The sequence below is a fragment of the Atractosteus spatula genome, chromosome 23, assembly GCF_055471065.1.
Source record: "Atractosteus spatula isolate fAtrSpa1 chromosome 23, fAtrSpa1.hap1, whole genome shotgun sequence".
Lineage (NCBI taxonomy): Eukaryota > Metazoa > Chordata > Actinopteri > Semionotiformes > Lepisosteidae > Atractosteus > Atractosteus spatula.
In genome coordinates this window covers 7,510,190-7,532,975 of record NC_142728.1, presented here as the reverse complement: position 1 = coordinate 7,532,975, position 22,786 = coordinate 7,510,190, and the positions used below count along the sequence as shown (strand labels likewise).

Here is a 22,786-nt window from a genome sequence, read left to right as displayed (position 1 = left end):
GAAAAAGATTAACCTATTTATGTTCTTAAGCAGCTTCCTGGACCTGTTTATTCAGTTTTCTGTGGACTTTATAGATCAAGTCAGACAAAAAAAAACTCAGCAAAAATAAGTTTACACCCAAAAGCATTGTTCTGTTAAACTGCTTGTCTCAGAGACAGAAAGAGAAGGTGCTTAGGCCCCAGTATTACAATACGCTATCCCGGCCAAAAGACTGGAGACTTTCTGTGCAAAACAAAGAACAACTGTGGTGTATTTGAAATTCCACGAACACCTCTCGCTGGGTTCAGAAGCTTAAAAAGGGCCCAATCAAAGCCTTAACTTAAAAAGCCTCTTCATGTAGTCAGGTGTTTTGGACTCTCCCAAACTGTGTACAATATGACACCATCATAAAACCTGTCCCAAATTACAACACTGCAGGATTCTGCAACAAAATCCTAATTTAATCCCAGTCCTAACAAGGAGCCTAATAGGAGCAGGACATGGCTTTGAACGGTAATACAAAAGCAAGTGTGATGGAGGGCACTGCTCTTCAGAACATGCTGCACTTTAACAGTCAACAAGATCCACAAAGCTGGCTTTTGGGAAAAATTCCAGACTGGTGGTGCCAACATGACATGATTTTAACCTCTTCACTATTGCCGATGCATGGAGCGGTCTTTTTTTCTAGTGCAAATGCAAAAATGTCAGCAGGATTTGTTTTTGTTTTTTTAAATCCAGTACAAAAAAACACTGGAGGAGGCATTGGCTACTGTGCGTTTCAGTAGCACTGCGCCCCAACCCTGAGGGGTCTGCTCAGCAAAGTCAAAGGAAGAAGGACCTCAGGACCACTCCTCTCTCCTCCACCCGTCACTAAGAAAGTGCTTCTTTCCTCCCACCCCTTCTGTGATTTTTACAAAAAAAAAAACTTTGCAATGTAAAATGTTACATCTTCAGGCAACTGCAGCGGCTTTTGCAAATTAGTGGCTTTTAATTGTTTATGCATTATTGTTTTGCATGCAAGCAGCTTGTGGCTGTGTAGGAGTGTGTTTGTCTGAATGTTGTGTGTATTAGTAGCTCCGCAACTACCATGGGGCACAGCGTGTAACGTCTATTAAACACCCATACAGGCACAGGCATTAAGAGACAGACTGGGTCTGAATTGGATCAACAATTTTAAAATATATTAAAAATGATCTCCTTTTTTTGTAGATGTTGTGTTTTTCAAGCCGGCTTTAATAAAAATACAAAGATAAAATCCCTTTGGTTGATTAGAATGGCTTGTTGCACATCCAAGAACAGAAGAACGTCCAAGTAGTACAGCTGGCTTTGTCTTACTCTGTAAGCATATGAATAAATTACTGTTTTCATAAATGTAGAAATCTAGTGTTTTAAAATATGAGACGAAACTATCGGGATGATGAGAGGGAGCTACTTGGTGCTTTGAATTGCCCTGAAAGAAAAAAATTCTCGTAGAAAGTTCTGAAGACAAGAAGAAATGAGAAGACGCACATCTATACTGTATACATATACAGTATGTGTGTGTTTGGAAGTGAGGGTATTGAAAAAGAAACTTCATTGATCTATGTACAGTGATGTGAAAAAGAACGTACACCCTCTTAAGATTCTATGGTTTACATATTAAGTCATATTTGACCTGCACCTGGTCCTCACCAAGTCCTAAACAGTAGATAAATCTGATCTCATGTGACAAATAACATGCAAATTTTACTTAGTCATTATTTATTAAACCCCCCAAAAATCAGCCAACATTCAGAAGCGTTGTGTGAAAATGTTAATGTACCCTTACTGCTTCCATACCAGTTAAGAAGGTAATTAAAATCTGGTAAAGTGCATGTAGTTAGTTGTTCATCAGAAAGTACCTGTATATAAAATAAAACACTTTGTCAGTCTGGTCATTGAGGTTTGTGGTAATGCATCATGCCTAGGTTTAAAAGATATCTGTGACGGTCTCAGAGAAAGAATCGCTGCTGCTCATCAGTCTTGGAAGAGTTATAAAGCCGTTTCAAAACAATATGAAGTCCCATCATTCTGCAGTGAGAAAGATAATTTCCGAATGAAGAAAGTCAAGATGTTTGCCCAGGATCTACCCAGGAGTGGGCGTCCCAGCAAACTCACCCCATGATCAGACCGAATGATGCTTCTAGAGATTGCAAAGAACCCCCAAAGCTACATCCAGGGATCTACAGGCCTCTGTCAATACGGTAAACATTAGACCTGATGATTCTACCATTAGGAAAAGGCTGAACAAGAACAGCTTTTGTGAAGGGGTAGATAGAAGAAATACCCTGCTCTGCAAAATTATCATTGCTGCATGGCTTAGGTTTGTAAAACAGCACCTGAACAACCACAAGACTGAACAAGACATAAGTATTTTGGACAGTTGATATCAAAGAGATGTTTGGCCGTAATGCAAAATGACATGTTTGGCAAAAACCAAATGCTGTGTATCACCACAAGAACCTCATACCAACCATCAGGCATGGTGGTGTAGGGGGATGATTTGGACCTGCTTTGCAGCCGCAGGACCTGGACGCCCCACAGTTATTGAGTCCAACATGAATTCCTCTCTATACCAGCACATTCTATAGGAAAATGTGAGACCATCTGCCCAACAGCTAAAGCTTAGCCAATAGAGGATCATGCAACAGTACAATAATCCAAAAAACTCCACTAAATCTACGACTGAGTGGCTGAAAAAGAAAAGAATCAGGAGTCCAGACCTCAACCCCACTGGGATGCTGTGGTAAAACCTAAAGAGAACTGTGCATAAACAAATGCTCTCAAACATCACCAAGCTGAAGCAGTTTGGTAAGGAGGAGTGGGCCAGAATTCCTCCCAGGTGATGTGAGAGACAGATCAACTCTTACAGGAAATGTTTACTTCAAGTTATTGCTGCTAAGGGGGTTTCAGACTGAAACACAGGGTACACTGACTTTTTCACACAAGGCTACTGAATGTTGGCCGAGTTTTTTGATGAATAAATAATGACAATTTTTAACAAGTACAAACTGGTTCTGCTCTGATTGGGATTTAGTACAGTGTTAATGAAGACAATATTTAATGATTACTATGAAACCATTCATTTCACAGTAGTTTCATAGTAATTTTATCTTAACAGCATTGCATTGTTATATGTACACTTGAAGTTATGTGACCGTATTGGAATTGAAACCATAGCAGGATGTAGTTCCATTTGTGAGAAAAGGATTATGAATTGGAATACTTAGAAATTTAGATTACATTGCTTTTTGCATCATTAATTTAATGTGTCATCTTTTTGGTACTGAATATAGTAATATTGTACCATGGACGGTGAAGGAATCATTCTTAATTCCTTGTTGTCTGATACGTCTTTTATATCTTAAACACTCGTGTCTTGTAACTTTCCACTCCATCAGTTGTAAAAGTATGTAGTTCTGCTTTTGTCTATGCTGAACTGTCACATACAGTATGGTATGTTGCAAGGCATAACTGCCATATGTTCCTGGCGGAGTTACAAAAACAGTGAGGAACTTGCTTGACTCCTTCCTCATGTGCACAGCACAGCAGAACATATATAATCCTTCCATTATGGGAGTAACTGTTTAACTTGTTTACAGTATAAAAAGACCACCGTGTGTAATACTCTTTGGGTCTTGCTTGACAAAGCCTGATTCCGATATGCATTTTCGGCTGCATGAACACCAGAATTGCTGCCTTTTACCTGCTACTACAACGGATAATAGTCAGGTATGATCAATCAAAACACCCAAGTAAACAAATGAAGAAACTCTATCATACCTTTCAATGTTGGTATTAAAAATTCATGTTTTGCAATAGTTAAGAAAACTAGGCATGTATTAGTGGACAAGCGCCTCATTCTTAAGATTTCAGGGATTTTTTTCATAACTTTAGTTAGAAAAACAATTTTATATATCTATCTAATTTATGAAAAACAATTTTGATAATGCAAAGACTGTTTTTTTAAATTAAATATGTGAAAAAAAAAGAAAATGCTAACTACTGTGACCAGCAGATTAGTGCCTCTTGAACAAACTGTGCCTGTTTGCCCCTCAGAGTCCATAAATCTGATGACTGTGTCCCTGCAGCTCTGATGGACCAGTACATGGGAGCTTTAGGAGTCTGTCTATGAGTGTAATGCTCTGTGAAGCACTACTGTATATGTGCGAATGTGTGTTTGGGTCTGTGTGTTGAGAGTGGCATTTTGTACAGGGAGTTTCCCTTTCAAGGGGATGGGGAGTCAGTGGGGGCACTTACTGCCCATTTATCCGCAACTCTTCCCCATACTCCTCTGCCTGCTGTCCTTCTGTAGTTGGGGGCTGACAACTGCTGTTGTCACCCCCCTCCCCAGGAACGAGAGGAGTTGGCCCACTAGGCCCATCTGAACTTTGTAGTGGGGCTTCCTCTTCCTCCTCCTCCTCTACCTCCTCTTCTCCTTGGCCACCTCCTGTTTCAGATTCTGGCACCTCTCCCCCACCTGGACTACCTCCTAGCTGGAGGTGAGTTCTGAGCGTCTCTTTGCGCTCAGTGTAGATGCGTTGCTCAAAGGTGAGGGCAGTGGGAGTGAGAGGTTTGAAATCAGTGTCGAAGGGCAGCGTCACCCCTGCCGCCTGGCCTGGTATCCCCCTGTACACCTCGACCCCATCTGGCAACATGGATTTGATCTTGGGCAGCCAGCGTTTTCTCACACGCCGAGCGTTGGTGCACATGTCGGCGGCAATCACGTTCATCTCACTCTCCTTGAAGTTCGGCGCAAAGTTCTGACAGTACACTGGGGAGGAAAAACACAGACAAGAGATGTTTGCCATGAATTCATTCTTCAAAGGACATACTTGTTGCAATTACACTTTCTATTTATTGAGACCGCCAAAAACAATCTCTCGAACATCCAATTCTGTGTTGGACCTTGTAGGACGTGAATATTGTATGATCCCATTTAGTTTTTAAAGAGTTCACATATGTGCATTTGACATTGTTTAAATGAAGATGGCAACATCTAATAGTTAAAAAACTGCACATTTAGCATCTCTCAGCCCATGTCTAATGGTGTACTTTATTATTCATATTATATTCATTACAGGACGTAATAAATGCATACAAAAGACCAAATAAGAGGGGGTCCTGTGGCTCATCTCACTCAAGTAGTAGTTTATTAACTAAGAGAAGTTTTGTCAGGTTGTTTCTTAAAGGTACCCACAGTTTGAGCCTCAGCCACTTGGTTGGGAAAATCATATTCGCTACCCTTTAAGTAAAGAACTGATTCCTATTCTCTGGCCTAAATGAATTACCCTTAAATTTGCTATTGTGACTCAATATTTGAAATTCTAACATCTTTTTTTCAGCTGTGCCTGTAGTTCTATAGACTCTGAGTCAGGGAACCTTTTGTGCATTCTGCGGAGTACTTTCTTCCTTCTGATTTCTTTCTTAATATGTCCATTAAACCATTTAGACCATATTTTCTTGGACTTAAGACTTCACGTTTGAGGAATTCATTTGTTTTTAGGCATTAACTGTTATGCTGCTGCTGCTGTCGGACAGAGCTGCAGTGTGTGATGATTGGCTGAAGCCCAAATGTAGATCGCAGGACACTTCTTCATGTTTTCCTGGAGAGGCAGAGAGTGGCTGTGAGGGTGTTACAGGAGAGAGATAGTGAAGGCACGGGAATAGTGAGGCTTAGAACGCTCCAGTGGGAGAAAGGCTGCCCAGAAGCTGAATAGGGAAGACCCATCGGATTGAGGCAAGGCTCGCAGCTGAAAAAAAATGGAGAGTAGCTGGTGAGCCGAAACCTCGGAAAATACAGACGCTGAAAAAACAGATTGGCTACCTAAGGATGGTTAAATGTGCTGGCAGAGACTGGGAAAATGTGAAACTGCTGAGTCAATGCTCATGAAGAATTGGTTGGAGAGTTATTCAGCAAAACAGCGAGCAAAGAGTGAAGTGTATGTTTGCAAAGATGGGTCGTAGCTTAATGTTGGAGCAATGTCGGAGTAAGTTTCCTCAAACAGCCACCATATTAAGTAGATTGGGATCTTCATTCAAACATCCTTCTTCTACATACTCAGTAACAACCTCTTGCCTAGTTGGTGATTTAAGAAGCAATCATTAACTGTTCCAATTATTTCATCACCATATATCAAAATGCTGTGAAAAGTTGAAATCTCCTAGTGAAGTTTGCTACAAACCTTCCTGATCTCATCAAACAGTAAACTACTTGTGCCTGTATCTGTGTTAGGTGGTCTGTAGATTCTGTCTTTTTGAAAATAGTCTGGACCCACTAATTTTATGTTTGTCCTCCTCATCTTCACTTAACCATGTTTCATTCACTCCTATAATGTCATAGCTCCCAATTAGTGAAGTAATCTCATGTTCTTGCAGCCTTGAGGTATAATATAAGCATTTAAGAATGGATGAGCTTTGTTTTAAATTTGTTCTTGGTATTGCCTGTGGCTTTTCATCACTCCAGAACTGGTCTGTTTTAAGCACCCTGCCCCCCCAGTTCCCTAGTTTAAATATTCCTCTACTAGGAATGCACTCTTTTTCTGTAACAATCTTTAAGAAACAGAAAGGTCTGTGGTAGCCAACCCTGTGCAGTGTATATGCTCTTCCCTGTAGCTGCCACCTACAGATGCAGCCACTCAGAATGCACAAGGTGCCACAACAACATATTGCGGTATGCCAAAAGATACTGCCCAATGCCCTTTTTATCTCTTCAAATAATCTGATGCATGATTGCACTACTCAGTAAACCTGCCAGGTGGCACAGTGAATCCTTTATGTACTGTGTCAGCATGTGTCCGTCACATACCGTAAATCTTATTTTGATAATAAAAGTTAAATGTGAGTTAACCCATTAGTGCTTTCCTGTGCTAATCATACTGTACAGTTACAATAACATAATTCATCCTTTTTTAATTACATAAAGTATACAGAATTATTTTTTAATTGTGTATAGATTGCTACAATTTATTATACATAGTAGCTGTAAAAACATATCACATTTAAAAGCAAATAAAGACGTAAAAAAGAGGTTAGTCATGACTTGATTGACTTTTAAAGAATGACCTACGGTTGTTTATGGTTGTGTTGCAGATCGATGCCTACACTATATTGTTACAACTAACTAGGAGGTGTCTCTAAGAATCTAGATAAAGTGTGTAACAGCCAGTGTGAACATTTCCAGCTATAAAGCAAAGGGGATATTTGCTGAGATGGAGAGAGTCCAGATTCAGTGATCAATTGTAAAAATTACCTTGGTTTACCTGAGTTAATTAAGTCCTGGCTAAAGGATTAAGTGTCAATCAACAGTCTAGAAAGATACATATACTGTATAAGAAAATGAAGAAGTAAAGGTGGATGCTGCACATTGTTGGTGGTGGAGGAGAGTCCCCATTACCTGTAAAGCTCTTTGAGTGGAGTGTCCAGAAAAGCGCTATATAAGTGTAAGCAATATTAATTATTATTATTATAAAGAGAACAGAACACAAAACAGGAGCACACAGAACATAAAGCATGTGCCAGGCGAGTGAACTTCTAATTCCATAAAGACCAGTTTGAGCTACAGTATTTGAACCTTGCTAAGAGAGCTTACATTCTGCATTTTTAGGGAACCTGAATTTCCTGAGTGAAGAACCCATCAGTTAAAACTAGCCTATACTAGTCAATGGGTGCATTTTTGAATAGGGATATAGGTTCCCTATTATTTTGTGGCATCCTTGGTTTGCAGAGAGAGATTTTACCCCAGGTTGTATTCTATTTAGTTCAAAAGGAAGCTTTACCTTATACTCCCCTTTGTAGCATTAAGAGTTTAATATGTGAAAATTTGTATTGTACTGTGCATAGGGTAACTTGTATGTTGCATGATTATGTTGTGTGTAGTGTAGTGTGTGTCACTGTTATCTCCTAAAATGTTACAGTAAAAATGTTAATAATGTTTTTCTTTAAGAAAACCAAAGTTTTGCCAAAACAATGCTGCAGTTGTTAAATTGTGTATAGATCAGTACTCCTGACCTGTAAATAACTCTGGAAACCCTCCTATGTTTTTTAAAATATTTTAGAGAATAAACTTTTAAAAAAGGGGTCCCATGTCAATTTGTCCTGCAGAGAAATTCTCACAACAGAGAACTAGCGAAGTGCTAGCACTGAGCGAGATTTGCTGGACATCACCACAGCCAGGCAGTTCAGCAGGGACTACTGACATAGATGCAAAGAAGTTGTAAAGGGGGTTTTGTGGGAATCTTAAACTAATACAGCATCTGTGAGCGATCAGACTGTTCCTATACCCAGCCCCCCTCTGACTCCTATTAATCCATAGGCCCTAGCAGGCAAAATGAACTAGCAGCTACTTCCTGCTAAGGGGAAATATTAAGTGTAAATAATTACATCTAGATAAAGGCAGTCTGCAAGAACGGATGTAAAACTTGACATATGGATATCTGTGGATATTACTTTATGGAATTCTTTAACTTGGTAATTGTCCTTAATCATTTTAACATTACGTAGCTCGATCTAAATGAAACTGTATCATGTTGTAAATAGTAACACTACAGTATGTGTGTGGGGCATCAAAAATGTAATTTATGAATCAATGCACTTGGCTCACATGCCTAATATAAAACTACATTTTTTGCTTGGTGAGGCATACACATCCTAATCCTTTAAAAAAATTAATTATTTTAGAAATGCAAAATTAATAAATGCCACTCACCTCACAAAATCCAAAAGTATTGTAAATATTTATGTTTTGTCTTTGTCCCCTCGTGTCCTAGCTAGGAGTCAAAATATATAATAAGGCCTTAGTGGGACCTGCAAAGAAAGATTAGCATGTCTCTGTGAAGCACTATGGAATGATTTGTTGAAATTCAGAGAACAGATGTCCTTGTAGCTAGCTCCTACAAAAAGCCAAAGGTGTAGTGCAATTGAGAAAGAAAATGTCCTATAGAGGAGTTTATGAAGTCCTAAGCAGGAGATAAGAAGTCCTCATTGGGGAAAAAAGACCTACGTATGAGTTTTAATTTTTTTATTTTTTTCCTCATGGCACCAGGATGCTATTGTACAGAACTGACAATCCTGGTTAAAGATTGTTTAAGTTAAAGCATGTTAATGCTGCACTGCTCTTCAAGTTTAAACTGTGTAAATCTGCAAATGTATATTGGTGCTGAAGAACATGATGATCAGGTAAAGTACTGTATAACTCATACTACAGCCTGACCTGGCTCACTGAACTCATGATCATCAAAAGGGGTAAGCAGAGGGAGGAGGGAAACACATTGTTTCATAACATCTCTTATCTTAAATGTTTGTAGTTTATTGTCTTATCAATACCACTTTCTTATTTTAGATTTTAATTATAAAAATATCTTATTTTTTCTGTTTTCTGTTTAAGGGTATCTTTAAATTCTCTTATTCTCCCTGAACAATCTGGAGAGTAATCTTGTTGGTCTGACTGGTAGAACTGGGTCATTGACAGTATTCAGGTTTTGCCAACTCATTCATAATCTTCATTTAATATTATTATTATTTTAATATTTAACATACTGTGATTTATAAAAATAATAAAAATGTCAATTTAGTATACATGCTATGTAATATATTATTATTAGAGAAAGAGTCTTTCATCTGTTATTGCAACTTGTGCATAGGCCAGAAATGCAGCCCAGACCTTCCAGGTGGCAGGCCAGAATTCTACCACTGAACCAATGCGTCACTCTGCCTGGACAACCGAAATTAAAAATGATCATTATCCATTACAACAATAACAACAGCAAGTGTTCATGGAAAAAGTTAAACTTTTAGATCGTTTTATAAAGTATATGAACATTATAGAGTTAAAACAAGCATGTCAAAACCTTTCCACAATAACTACAGCAAGTGACTGAGATAAAGATTTTGTTGCAGGAAATGTTAATGAAGAAGGTGGAATACTGTTGTGTACCTTATTTTTTATTTTTAGTTACCACTGTCACTACCAGCTATATTTATATATTACAGTTATATTATTATTATATTAAACACAAAACTAAAATACATAGCAAATAATAAAAAGGTTCCCATTTTTTAAACAAAAAAGCATGAGATAATATGTAAATGTTGACACGTGTGAATGAAGGCTGAATTTAAGGCAAGCGTTTTATCTTTTCTGGAATCTGGTCCCAGAATACAGGATGCCAAGGCTGAAACATTATGTGTGAAAAATGCTGTCACGATTTGCCAGTATACGTATACCCGTGAGCCTATATCTTCCAACAATGAATACTGCAAAAAAATGGGACTGCCTTACTAGGACTGTGATTACAAACTACAAATACAGCACATGGAGCAACAGGAATACTTAAGGTCAAACAGTTTTAAAGAATGTTTGAAATTGTCTGAAATTCTCAACCACTTCACCCAGTGGTGAAGGCTATTTGCAGAGATTAGAGACAGTCTAGCAACCTCTAGTAATTTTGTAAACTGGCCAGCTACATCTTGTTTAGGAACAGGTCTCACTACAGTCTCACCTTACAATGTAAGAGAGGGTACAAAGGACAAGAAACCACATTGTAGGTATTACATATGAAATAACTGTTCAATAGAAGCCTTAAATTCTTTGTCCAAAGTTGCTCAGTTTCCTACAATATCACTTTGACTTTGAAAACTGACAACACTGGGGTGCTTGAAAAAGGATCCTTGATAAAGTAATCTAAAAGGAGCGTGGAGCATGTTGCATCGCTTTGTGGAGACAAAAAAGAGGTCATTTACCAAGCACGTAAAATGTCAGCAACTAGAAAAAACTGATAGGTCCAGATGGCTATAATTAAATCATATTGCTCACACTTGCAAATTTGCCCCCATTAACTGAAAACATGAAAAAAGAAATAGAAAAACTTGTTGGCAACGTTATTTCCAGCACAGATGAGTTTTTTTTTGCGATTAACAATGACAAGATTTAAAAGAATCAGAAGAGGTCAGGGGGTGTAGGCCTATGTTATGTACCTTTTAGAATGGGTTGCACATTCTGCTCATAACCAACTATATTGACTGAAGCTGTTTTTCAGTTGGATACACATATAGCAATCACCTAACATTACCCATTCGAATGAAATGTGCCCATTTAAGCATTTAGGAATGCACTCAGATAGCCTAGAGCAGAGATTCTCAATCCTGGTTCTGAAGGTCCGCACATGTGCTGGTTCGCTGAGCTTAATGATCAAATTAACTGAACTTACACTTTACTTGACTGGAACATGGACATGTTTTTTTTTCCTCACTCCCAATTTAAAATTGAATTTTGCTTAAGATAAAAAGTAAACTCTAACATGTTTAAGAGCTGAAAATAGCTTAAAATAATCCTTTATTAAGTCAATTAATGGTTAAATTGTGTGAATGATAGCTTGGCTGGAACAAAAACACAGAAGGTGTGTGAGCATCCTCAACAGGATTGGGAACCCCAGATCTGTACATCACGTGTGCACAACATTGGAAACTGAGCAGCATTATTATCACACCTACAATCACATGTGTGCTAATAGGCTACTGCAATATGAGTTCTGAGTAAACATTTAGTCATTCAGACGTCTCTAATAGTCACCCATGCCTGTGTTTACTCATAACTGTATGGCAAGGCAATCATATTTTGTGTAAATGGAAAAAAAAAGAAAATAAAGCTTTAAATGTATTACATAATCATCTACAATTACTAAAAAATATACATAAAAATGCATTATCATTCGCCTTCACTGTTACTATGCTGGAAAAGCCATAAAAGATAGTCTACAATAACATGATGCCATAAAATAAATCAAGAGCAAGACCAAGGCATTTAGAAAACATACTTTTGCATCCAGAACAAACAGAGAATCTCCTCTTTTAATATAAAAGCCATTGACGTTTGCAACATTTTAACATTAAAACGCATAATCACGAACTACTTAAACTGTGGAGAATGACTCGCAACTCAAGAGTTGTAAGTGACTTTGACTGTACAGTGACTCTCTGGAGAAAACACACTTTTGTGTCCTTGGAGAAAGCCTTCACCGCCTAGGAAAACACAGTCTTGAGTATCTGACTGACTTTGTGAAACTCACGTTTGACGGCATTGAGCACGCGGCTGTCCAAGGGTTTGCGGCTGGGGTCACTGGTGGATGAGCGGATTCCTGTCCCACAGCTGTTGGCCAGGGTGTTCCTACAAGGAGAAATACCACAATCACATACCGGGGACTGCACAGCCTGTATAGCCTCCAGGTTAGTGAGCTGAAGGCTGAACGCATCCTTTAGAAGAGTATAAAGAAACGTGCTTCAAGGGTGAAGCCTTACTCAAGTGAAGAGAGGGAGACAGATATGATAGAAATGAGGTGAGATTAGGTAGAAAGCGGTTAAAGAATAGGATATTTCTAGATACAGGATATCTAGGTGGCTATCTGGGACACAAATTACACAGGAAGGTGTGAATGGCAGGAATCGCTCTAAGAAAGCTCTCTGATCCTGAAAGAAACTTGACAGTCCACAATTCTACTTCTCCAGATCACGATCACACCACCTCTTTGTGTTCTTTGGCAGGAATTCAAAGGCACGCCAGAATGACATTGCAACGCAAAATACAACACAGGGTTTTTCGAGTATTTAAATGAGTGCTAATCGCAATTTCATAGAATTCTACACTTACCCCTGTAATTTCCACCTGAATCACCTGCCTGCTCCTGTCCACCTCTTCTCTTGTGTTTGCCCACCTATTAGTGCTCCCTATTTCTGCTCCATGAGTGAAACATTGTATTGAACTCTTTCTAATGTGCAGAATTAACCTTTACTCCTCAGAATAAAATTATTAAATCGGAATATTAATAACTATAATGAAAATAAATTGCGGTATTATTCCATGTCCCTATTTTTGTTTTAACATTTCCTATAAATCAGTGGTTTCCAATGGTGTGTCTTCTGACTTTGCTCCAGCCTAATTCTTTATCTCAGGCTGACTGAATTCAGCTACACAACTTGTGTCATATTTGTGCATTTCCTTTCAAATCTTACCACATCAAATGGGATTTGTCATTGGTATCACCCTGTACCAATTTCTGAGTTTGAGAACTACCCTCATTCAGGTGCGCTGTCTGAAACGTAAGCCCCTGAGCCTCTGTAAAGGGCACACTGCTGGGAGTGTGATACTGTGTCATTCCCACCCGCATCTGTTTATCATCACTTGCTCAACTCGTAAGAGCCATTTAGTCAGAGATAACAACAAGCACCACGAGGACAAGCTGAGTGAAGTATGCTGAACACAGTACCCTTGAATGTAAGTATTCGACACTCAAGACTGACAAGACTGACTCAAGGCTGTTTTTTAATCAATTAAAAAACAAGCAAGTGGATCAGTTAAGACCTCCATTAGCACTGGAGATTAAGAGCTGAATTCTGAATTGCTCACACAGTATTTTGAAATTATATTTTTCCTTTTAGACTTTTGCTTTCTCTTCTTAAATTAGGCTAAAACATTAAAAAACAAACTGTGCCTTTACTGACCAATATCCTTTTATAATAAAAGTATTTGGAGGTTATTCACCACTGCCCTACTTCATGTTTGAGCTTGAAGGATCCACTGACCTGTCAAAGAATGTTGCCAGTAGGCGTCGCAGCAACACTTTGTGTTTAATGCCAGCACAGAGGTGGCAGTTCATCAGCTGCCCTCGCGTGATGTACACCCCTGTGCCTGGGGGAGACAAAGAACATGACACACAGACTTCTTTATAAGCCACACATATGATACAGAAAAACAAATACTGGGTAAATCCGGATTTTCTTTGGATACGTTTTTAATGCGGAAGATCCCAATTACACACATAATCAAACACCACCCAAGTACATTTTTTATCTGCTCAATGTTTTGTATAAAGTGGTTATAACTTGAATATTCCTAGTAACAGTGTGACACACTGTCTTACCCCATCGTAGAGATATATATTTTTTTCATACAAAAAGTGAGCAAGTAGGTTATTTCGGGGGACGAGTCTCAAGCAACAAAATGTCATGTTGGCCTCAGAGTTGGCTTATCTACCTCCAGAATGTCTCAAAAGTTTCCAGAGGTTGTTGGTAGTGTAGCATACTGCAAAGTGTTCTAACCACGAGATCGTAGTTAAGATGGAGTTTATTCCAAAAGCACAGTGTTCACGAAGCAGGACTGAGAACACGTAACTGCTCTCCCACTTAATGGCAGTTAATTAAAAGGCCTAGTTAATTAAGAGAGTGGGATAATTCAGAATTACATACCAAATCTAGAATTGTATAATGTTAGCATGCCCAGAGGGGTTGGGCAGCCAGTTGACCTTGGACCCCTAGAAGTTTTTTTTCTCCTTACTGAGGAGTTTTTGGTTCCTCTCCTCCGTTGTCTTCTGGCTTTTTCTCTTTCTGTCTTGTAATGTCATGTATTGTCACACAGCTTTGTTAAGTGCCTTGGGGCAACCTTGTGGTGAAAGGCGCTATATAAAAATAAACTGAACTGAATTGAAAAGCAGGAGGTGGGAGGAAATGGGAGCACTCAAGAGAAATCCCCCACAAACACAGAGAGAACATGGAAAAACACCACACAGACAGACCCATGAGACTGGAAACGAAACACAGGAATGTTGCATTATGGTACAATGCTTTTCAGTGTTGTTGAGCAGCAGTGCAAAGTTTAGATTACACAAAATCATTTCCTTTATCACTAATGCCTAATTCATCGATTAAAGGGAAAAATATTCATGACTCTTTAAAAATCCTCAATTTTCCATGGCTACAGAATCCTTACATTTAACCATAGTTGGAATTGGATTAGAGTACGTGACAGCACTGCACCTGCCACCAGTTCCAGCTTCTCGCCAGGATCTCCCTCGGAGTAGAGCTTGGGATGGCACCGATACCCGATCTGACTGATTAGGCTGGCAGGGAGGGCCACGAGGTCTCTGCGGATCAGTACACAAGACCGGCTGTCCAGAGAGATGGGCATGGTAGCTGCCTCTGCCTTCTCTTGCACTGGACACAGCAGGACAGACGGACAGAGAGAGAAACCCGAGGGTAAGTCCAGTTTTCTGACAAAAACGGCCTCAAAAGAAAAAAACACATTGAGACAACAAAACCCCTCCTTCTTCTTGTCTATATTTCATTCACAGACGCAAGTCTACATTTCAATGACGCTATATAATGAGAATCAAAGCCCTGAGACCTCATGCCAACAAACAGGTGTATATTGAGGTTCACCTTCACCGGAAGTATTATGTGACAGGAACTGTGATTCAGCACACCACGAGCCAGCTAACACACAGGAAAGACAAATTAAAAAAAAGAGCAGGAGACTGACACTGAAGGTAAGATAAGGTATCAGAGTCGTTTTCTTAGTGTCTGCCACCCAGTCTTCACTTAAAGCTTTCTTTCACTCAAACATAATTATGCAACAATGGTGCAAGTTGCAATTTCAGTGAAAGTCAATTCTACCTAGTCCAGGACAAATACATTCCAAGGTCCTTTCGCTTTTAATTTAAACCCTTATTTTAGTCCAATAGCAATACCACCTTGACAGATAAAAGCTATAATTCATTAAATATATGAATTGGTAGTCTTAACCCAACTTACTCAGGATTAAATACTTTAGGAGCAGGAATGCAAAAGCTAAGATACTTGTTCTGAGAGCCGCCATGAATGTACTCTCCAGTAGAATGACAACAAAGTAGGCAGTGCTCAGTTTTATCCAGGAGAAGCCACCTGTGCTGTTATCAGCTGTTCCCATATTTAGTGGGACTCTTAAGATGAGGAAGTCATTCATGTACGAGATAAAGCTTCAGGGTTTTAAAGAGCTTTCGCAGTTTAGCTGGGTAGCTCATAAAGCTGCAGTAAAGTGATTTAGACATACAAGGATAAAATAGTCCTGATTTAAAACCTTCTTCCAATGTTCTTCCAACCTTCTGTTTTATTCTATAGTTTATGTTAACACAAATGTATATTATTAGAAAATTATGAATCTGTATTATGCCAACCAAAGACAAAAAAATGACCCGTTTCCTTTCATATTTAATTATCTAGTACATAAGAAGTTTTCAATTCCCTATAAATTATGATTAATAGATTATATATAATCCAACTAAATTAAGCTTTTAAATTTAATTAAAGGTAATTATTTGAAACGTCCTAAAGCACACCCTTAGCATAAGCTATTTTGCTGAAGCTTGACAACATGACCACAACCACACCAGAAAATGACCTGCCTCCAGCCGAAAGATATGAGAAAATATTTACAGCCATAAGCAGCAGGTGTCCGACTGTACATGGGCCCATAGCCGTCCTCCGCAATTCCGTCATACACCTCTTCCTCGAATTCCTCATCTTCATTCTGGTAGGACGTGGGACTGTCAGTGGTGGGCAGGCTGGATGCACTGGGGCTGGAGCGCTCGGCGCCTAGCATGGGGTACGGCGGCTGAGCCCCTGGAAAAATGGCAGAGCCTCCACTGCCAGTGTAGTACAGAGAGCCACCCCGCGAGAGCCTGCTGCCAAGGATGTCGGCACTGCCCCGCTTGTGGGCCAAGCTCTGGAGCACCAGCGTCGTGTCGGAGCCCTCCTGTTTGATGCGGCCACGCAGAGGCACAGGCAGGGTCGGTGACCAGCCAGTGGAGGGCGGCATGGCCTGGGCAGCTGGGAGATTGTTGCTGGGGCTCTGGGGCTCTGATCCCGGATCTTCCATGGCGGCCGTCTGGGAGTCACAGTGCGGGGAGTTGGCTTTGAACATGAGGTCCATCCCACGCTCCACAATGTGCTGGATCTGCAGGTAGCCGGCTGTGTACATAACTACGAGCTGCTCGCTGGCTGCCATCGTAAGTTTGCCTGTGTAGCAGAAGGAGAGGATTTGCTGGAAGCAGGCAGGAGCCACGGTGGAGGGAAGCTCAAAAAGGGTTTTAGAGCTGCCGCTGAACAAGTCCCGGAAGTACAGGCTGCTGGCAGCGAGCACAGCCCGGTGAGCTTTAAAGGCTTGGCCCTTGACCACGATAGACACATCGCAGTACTGGCCCAGAAGCCTTTGCTCGTTCAAGCATCCCAGCACCGTGTTGCCAAAGTTGGGAATTTCCACATGCAGCAGCTGGGACATGGTGGCTCGCTCTCACAGCTTCACTAGAAATGGGGCCTGTTGGGACGGCATCTGAATGGACAGAGAGGGAGAGAAAAGGCGTCAGGCAGGAGAAGAACTGAGGAGTTTACTGCAGCTCAGCTTTTGAGAGGGAATAGTAATGGACAAAGGCCATGCATAATTTTGTGCATGCTGCCCTGTGGAAATAAGATCCCATCTTTGTGGATTGATTGCATGTGAATTCCTTAAACTTAACATATGTTGGCTGTTTTGAGCATTTTTTATTTGATTTCCTACCGGACGAAAAATGTGGGTCAGCCACCAGTTCTAATTTCCTGTGTTGTAACCAATCACCCCATCATATTCTAATTCCTTCCTGTTGAAAATGTGTATTTCAACAATAGTCCACTCGCCGTATTGGCTGTATTAGACAGAAGTTTATTTTAATCCAATAAATACCGGAAACAGACTCCTACTGTATGGCTACTGAGATTTGCTAGCACAACACTGTGAGCAAAATCATACATAATCAAGAGTTTCTGTTTCATTGGTCTTCTGAATGTGAATTCATGTTAAACTGCAGGAAGTATAAGTGAAACTAAAGGATATTGTTTGTACCCTCAGACTGCCTTGCCTTCACCTTAAACTTTATCTATTTTTTTTATTTCTACAGTAGTAATCCAGGAATAACATACAGTCGCCACACCCATCACATGAAGGTGGTTCACCATAAACAGGGAATTTCAACTTGGGAAAAAACAAGGCTTGTGGTTTACTAGCCTTGCACATGTCTGCAACCGAGAAAAGCCAGACAAACAAACACAAAAGTCTCCCCTTTCTTCTGGACTGTTATCAACAAGTCCTGCAGCTGGACAGCACAGATCAATGGTGAAAGGGGAGAATGCAAAGTGGCTTCAATGCAGCATCTGTAAGTTGCTCAAAAACAGAAAAGCAAGAGAGAGGGGAGGATGGTGCAAAGTACAGCAGTACAGCAATACTGTGACAGAAATGGGAGGGAGTCTGAAAGTCATTTAAGGACAACAAGATTACTGAGGAGAAAACAACTGCAGAGGAAGATTTCACACAGGTAGAAGGAGAGAGCGAAACAGACACTGCATGGGAGATGAAAGACACAGTAGGCTCTGACAGCATGTTATCATTTCCTGTTTGATTAATTTGAATGTCTTTATTCAGCATACCAAGATGGAGGATCAGATGAAGAAGCCTGCCTTATCACACTGAACTGATTTTTTTAAGGCATTGGTTTGGTGCAATCATTTACTCAAATGTACATCCTTAACATACGAAATTAGTATTTTCTGCCAATAAAATCAATTGTAGAGATTGGAACAGAGCCTTTCATGAACTCCAGACAGAAAAGAGCAATAACTCACTGGCGTGGGAGCTATATTACTGGGTTATCTCCACTGACTTAACACTGTAAACCAATATATACAGACCGTATATATACCAGTTTATCAATGAGGGCCCACAGGAAGAGAGGGAAAGGTAAAATGGCATTTGTGTGTCCCGTTGCAAATGAAACCACTGGGTTGGACTGAATTTAAACACAGCTCGTTATATTTAATGGTAGCCAGAGATTTATGTCCATCTGCTAGATTTTTTGGGTGTCAATGAAGCTCAGAAAATCTACTATCCCTCCATTTCATAATGCCATGTCCCAAAAGTTGCCCTAAGCCCTTCCTCCAGGACTGCACTTCGGTGACAGTAGACTTAAGGTACGTAAGTATTCATGGTGGCACCATTATAAAAAGGGTACTGGGACACCCTGACATGATGCCACTCGTTGGTTCCAACTCGCGGTCCGATTGTCTCCTGTTGCTGTTGCTAAACGCACCTGGCAGTGAATTCTTTTGAAGATGTTTTCATTTTCCACTCGCAGTATGATGAAATTGAATGTCATCACGTCTAACCCCCCCCCGCACAAAAGTATATATACCTCTCTCTGTTTATTCAAAGCTTTGTTCAATTAAAATACTTTTTCTTTCCATATTCAAAATACACAGTAGAGAAACAAATATTCGGTAGTTGAAATGGGGTAATAAGTTAAGCTATTAAACTAAATAATAGCTTTATATCAACACTTGCTTAATGAAGTTGTTTGTTTTTACATGAGTTTTGAAACACAGTTAAAAATATAAAACACCCTTAAAACAAATGTTGTAAACAAAGTAGTATTGCGCTATAATGTGTAATATAATCGGCACATTATCTCATAAGTAGACATCTGGCTCACTGCCCTCCCCTATGACTTGCGACTCGCTATGAGAAAATCAAACCAGTTTGATTTTATCGTAGCGAGTCGCAGAGAGTTGTAGGGGCTATTAAGAGCGCTTGAGTCGCTGGGGGTAAATGAAGGCTATGACTTGAAAATCCTAGCAAAAGTCGTGAAGTGTGAAGCCGGCATAAGTCTCCGAGGGACAACTCGATAGTGCTAGTCAGCAGTATCATGGAAAGCACATTAACACACTAATTAAATTAACATGAGCTCTTCGGAAGATTCTGTACAGGAGAACTTCAAATTTACTTTGCCTGCCACCTGCTGTTCTAGTCTCATCAAATCTTTTTCTCCTGTAGCTTTAGCATCACCCACACAGGTATTTCTGAAATACACAGGTATCACTGTTCCTGAAACAGTGAATTGAAGTGCAGGTGCAATTAAACAATTAAACACCTTCCGGTCTGAAATGCATGTCCACATTGTTTCAAATGTCACTTTCAACCTGATCTTTGGATCAAAAATGGCACAAGTTTCCAAATGAAAAGTAAGCTTAGAAAAAGCTAAAATGCAACACTATTGTGAAAATGAAAGAAAACCTACAGTATGTCTGAGAGCTGGCCACATGAAATGAAACCTGAGTGTTCTAATGACTGAGTATTTTTAAATTCTTTCTTAAAGAATACAGTCTAAAGCAATGGTGCAGCAACAAGGATTGGACAGGAACATTCGATGCTACTGGCATTTTGTACAAGCTGATCTTTTTACGTTTTATTAATGGATGTCAATAGGATGCCTGAGACACGTATATTCTTAAATCTGAACCACTACCACAGTGCAAACACAAGAGACTCAAATCTTAATCATAAATTGCATCTGATACAAGAATAAATCAATGTATTAAAGGACAAATCGTCCTTGTCCACATACTGTATATAGTGGGAAGCAATGAAAAAAGCAAACAATTTTAAATGTTTAGGATTTAGAACAAAACATGTACAACTGAAGTCAAGTGAAGTTACACTTGGACACGATGGTATGATCTAACTTAGAATATTTTGGAATCCCTGAAAATTGTAGGGGACTGTTACATACAGAGAGGCTAAAGAAACGAAATCTCTTTGTTATAGCCCTAAAATCTGAGGAGAAAAAAAATGAAGGGTTTGCTACTGGAAACTAGAATAAATTAAGTAAATTTTTATAAAATGGCTAGACAGCGCAGAGTCTGAACTTAAATCACCTGGTTGGGAATCCTGTTGTAAGCAATCAGAACTATTTGCAGATATAAAGGGATTTGAATTGTTTGACTGCAGAATGTTAAACAGTCCTCTGGTTTGGCACCATCTACACCCCTCATGGTTTCCCACAGTTGTATACAGGCCAGATGGGCTGTCTGACCAAACAAAGGCGTGAACACCACGAAATGTACACAAGAACCCATATTGAAATACTGTTTTGTATTATTACACTGCAAGATCATTTGCCAGCCAGCAGACGCAATGGTATGTAAACGCATAGCTCTCAGGTCTCACGCCTTCGTCTGAAAATCCCACACCTTTGCATCAAGTCTTAGTTGATTTAAAAAAATGAAGTGACGAACGTAATATTTTGAAATAGCTGTGAAGAGTCATGATTCCGTTTATTAAACAATGTGATTTTGTATGTGAATAATAGAAACCATCAATACAAATAGGATGTAATCACTATTCTTAAGAAAAACTCTCACACATGAGGGTTTTAGAGAGCTATCTTGGGGATTGACATAAAAAAAACCCACAGGGTTTGCTCACAGCTGAATCAGCGAGTCACGGATAAATACAGTGTCCCTGTGTCACTTGAAAACGTTTGTGAGAAACATTATTTTTAAAGAAAAATAAACAAGAGTGGAAGCCACTTAATTTTCAAAGTTACAACAGAACTAAAAAGAGTACAAAATAATCAACAACGCCTCAATAGAAAAAGAACCCAATGATAGCTTGATGTGTGCCAAAAATGGAAAATAGCAAGGTGTTTCAAGCTCTTTCTTTGGCAGCATCATGACAAGCCTACATCTTTAATTAATCCTATATAATCAAACTAGTTGGTCAAACAATGTGTGTTCAGGATAATATTGTTTAGTTACAATAATAAGATAGTTTGCAAGCTAGTACTGTGATCTAGTGGCTAGATACAGTAGCTAGGTGGGAGGGGGCTAACATTGCAAGATGAGTGTGAACTCAGACCTGAGTATTCCTTTTTTTCAGGCCTGTAGCTGAAATGGCTAAAATATAAACGAAAACATTGAGCAGTAATAATAGGGGGAGGAGGAGGGGAACCACGAGTAAGGTATATCCAGTTGCTGTAATGGTCATAGAAGTAGTGACAGACAATACTGGTACAAATGGGGGTTAGGAAAAATAGAGAATAACAGAAAAACGACAGCGTGAATTAGTCAATAAGTCAAATAAATAATCAAAACCCCCAACTTGTAAATTTTTGCCAAGAATATACCTGAGTGATTGGTATAGTTAGAGGCATGTGAGTTCTTTGTTATCTGGCACAGTTTTGGTGAAAGGAGTGATGATTCAGGAACTCTTGGTTAAACAGATATTTATTAATAATGAGGGTAAAACATACTACTCTACACACAACACAACAGTTTCCCTATGTACAGGTGAAGTTTACAGACAAGACGTTCCAGAGACCTATGTCTAAACCACACAGGAAACCAACAGGCTGCTACCAAGCATTCAAACTAAAGAAGAGATAAGCTACCTTCTACATAAGCTACATAAGATATGTGTAGCAGAACAGGCTGTTTTTAACCAAAGGATTCTTCACTCAGGAAATCCATGATCCCTAAAAACTACAGAATTGCAAGCTCTCTTAGCAAGTTACAAATACCTAGCTCCAATCAGGTCTTTTCAGATGATCTCAAAAAAGGACCTCACGCCAGGCACTCACATTCTTTGCTCCTGTCTCCCTTCTTCTGTCTCTCTCTCTTGTGGTCTGTTCCTTGTTTTACTCTGTCCTCTGTCTTTTGTCCTACAATTTGACACTCTTACTCATTTACCCAGAACATAATTAACTAAAGTAAACCAGAAGATTCTTTTTATCAGTGTGTCTCACTTCCATCACAACTAAGTAAACATCCCTTGGTTTGAAGTTTTAGGAAGTGGAGATATTGACACTAGTTAGGTGTTACCCATTGTGTCCAGGTTCTTAGAGACAACTCCATTGTCAAAAAAAAAGACAAAATATAGATTATTTGAATACCTATGTAAACCTGAATAAAACAAATTGTGTTCACAACAGGCTGTAAACATTTTCAGATACCTGGCTGAGTAATTTTTATTTTTAATGTTAATTTAATATTTAACATACTGCAATATATAAAATAAATAAAAATGTCAATATGGTATGCAATTTAAATTATATTATTGGATAAAAAGCTAAATTATTCCCAAAGAGTTAGGCAGTGGCCAGGAATCAAACCCGGGTATTTAGCG

General features: G+C 39.4%; 1 protein-coding gene across 1 annotated transcript in view; it reads right to left on the bottom strand.

Annotated features, from left to right (window-relative positions):
* Positions 1 to 4,008: 4,008 nt before the first annotated feature.
* Positions 4,009 to 22,786, bottom strand: part of nacc2 (NACC family member 2) — a 41,020-nt gene continuing 22,242 nt past the window's right edge. The window contains exons 3-7 of the mRNA XM_088940705.1: positions 16,237 to 17,131; positions 14,803 to 14,979; positions 13,573 to 13,678; positions 12,063 to 12,160; positions 4,009 to 4,771 (exon numbers count right to left, since the gene is read on the bottom strand). Of these exons, the coding sequence (XP_088796831.1) occupies positions 4,254 to 4,771; positions 12,063 to 12,160; positions 13,573 to 13,678; positions 14,803 to 14,979; positions 16,237 to 17,080 (1,743 nt within the window). The 5' untranslated portion in view covers positions 17,081 to 17,131 and the 3' untranslated portion in view covers positions 4,009 to 4,253. The remainder of the gene's footprint in view (positions 4,772 to 12,062; positions 12,161 to 13,572; positions 13,679 to 14,802; positions 14,980 to 16,236; positions 17,132 to 22,786) is intronic.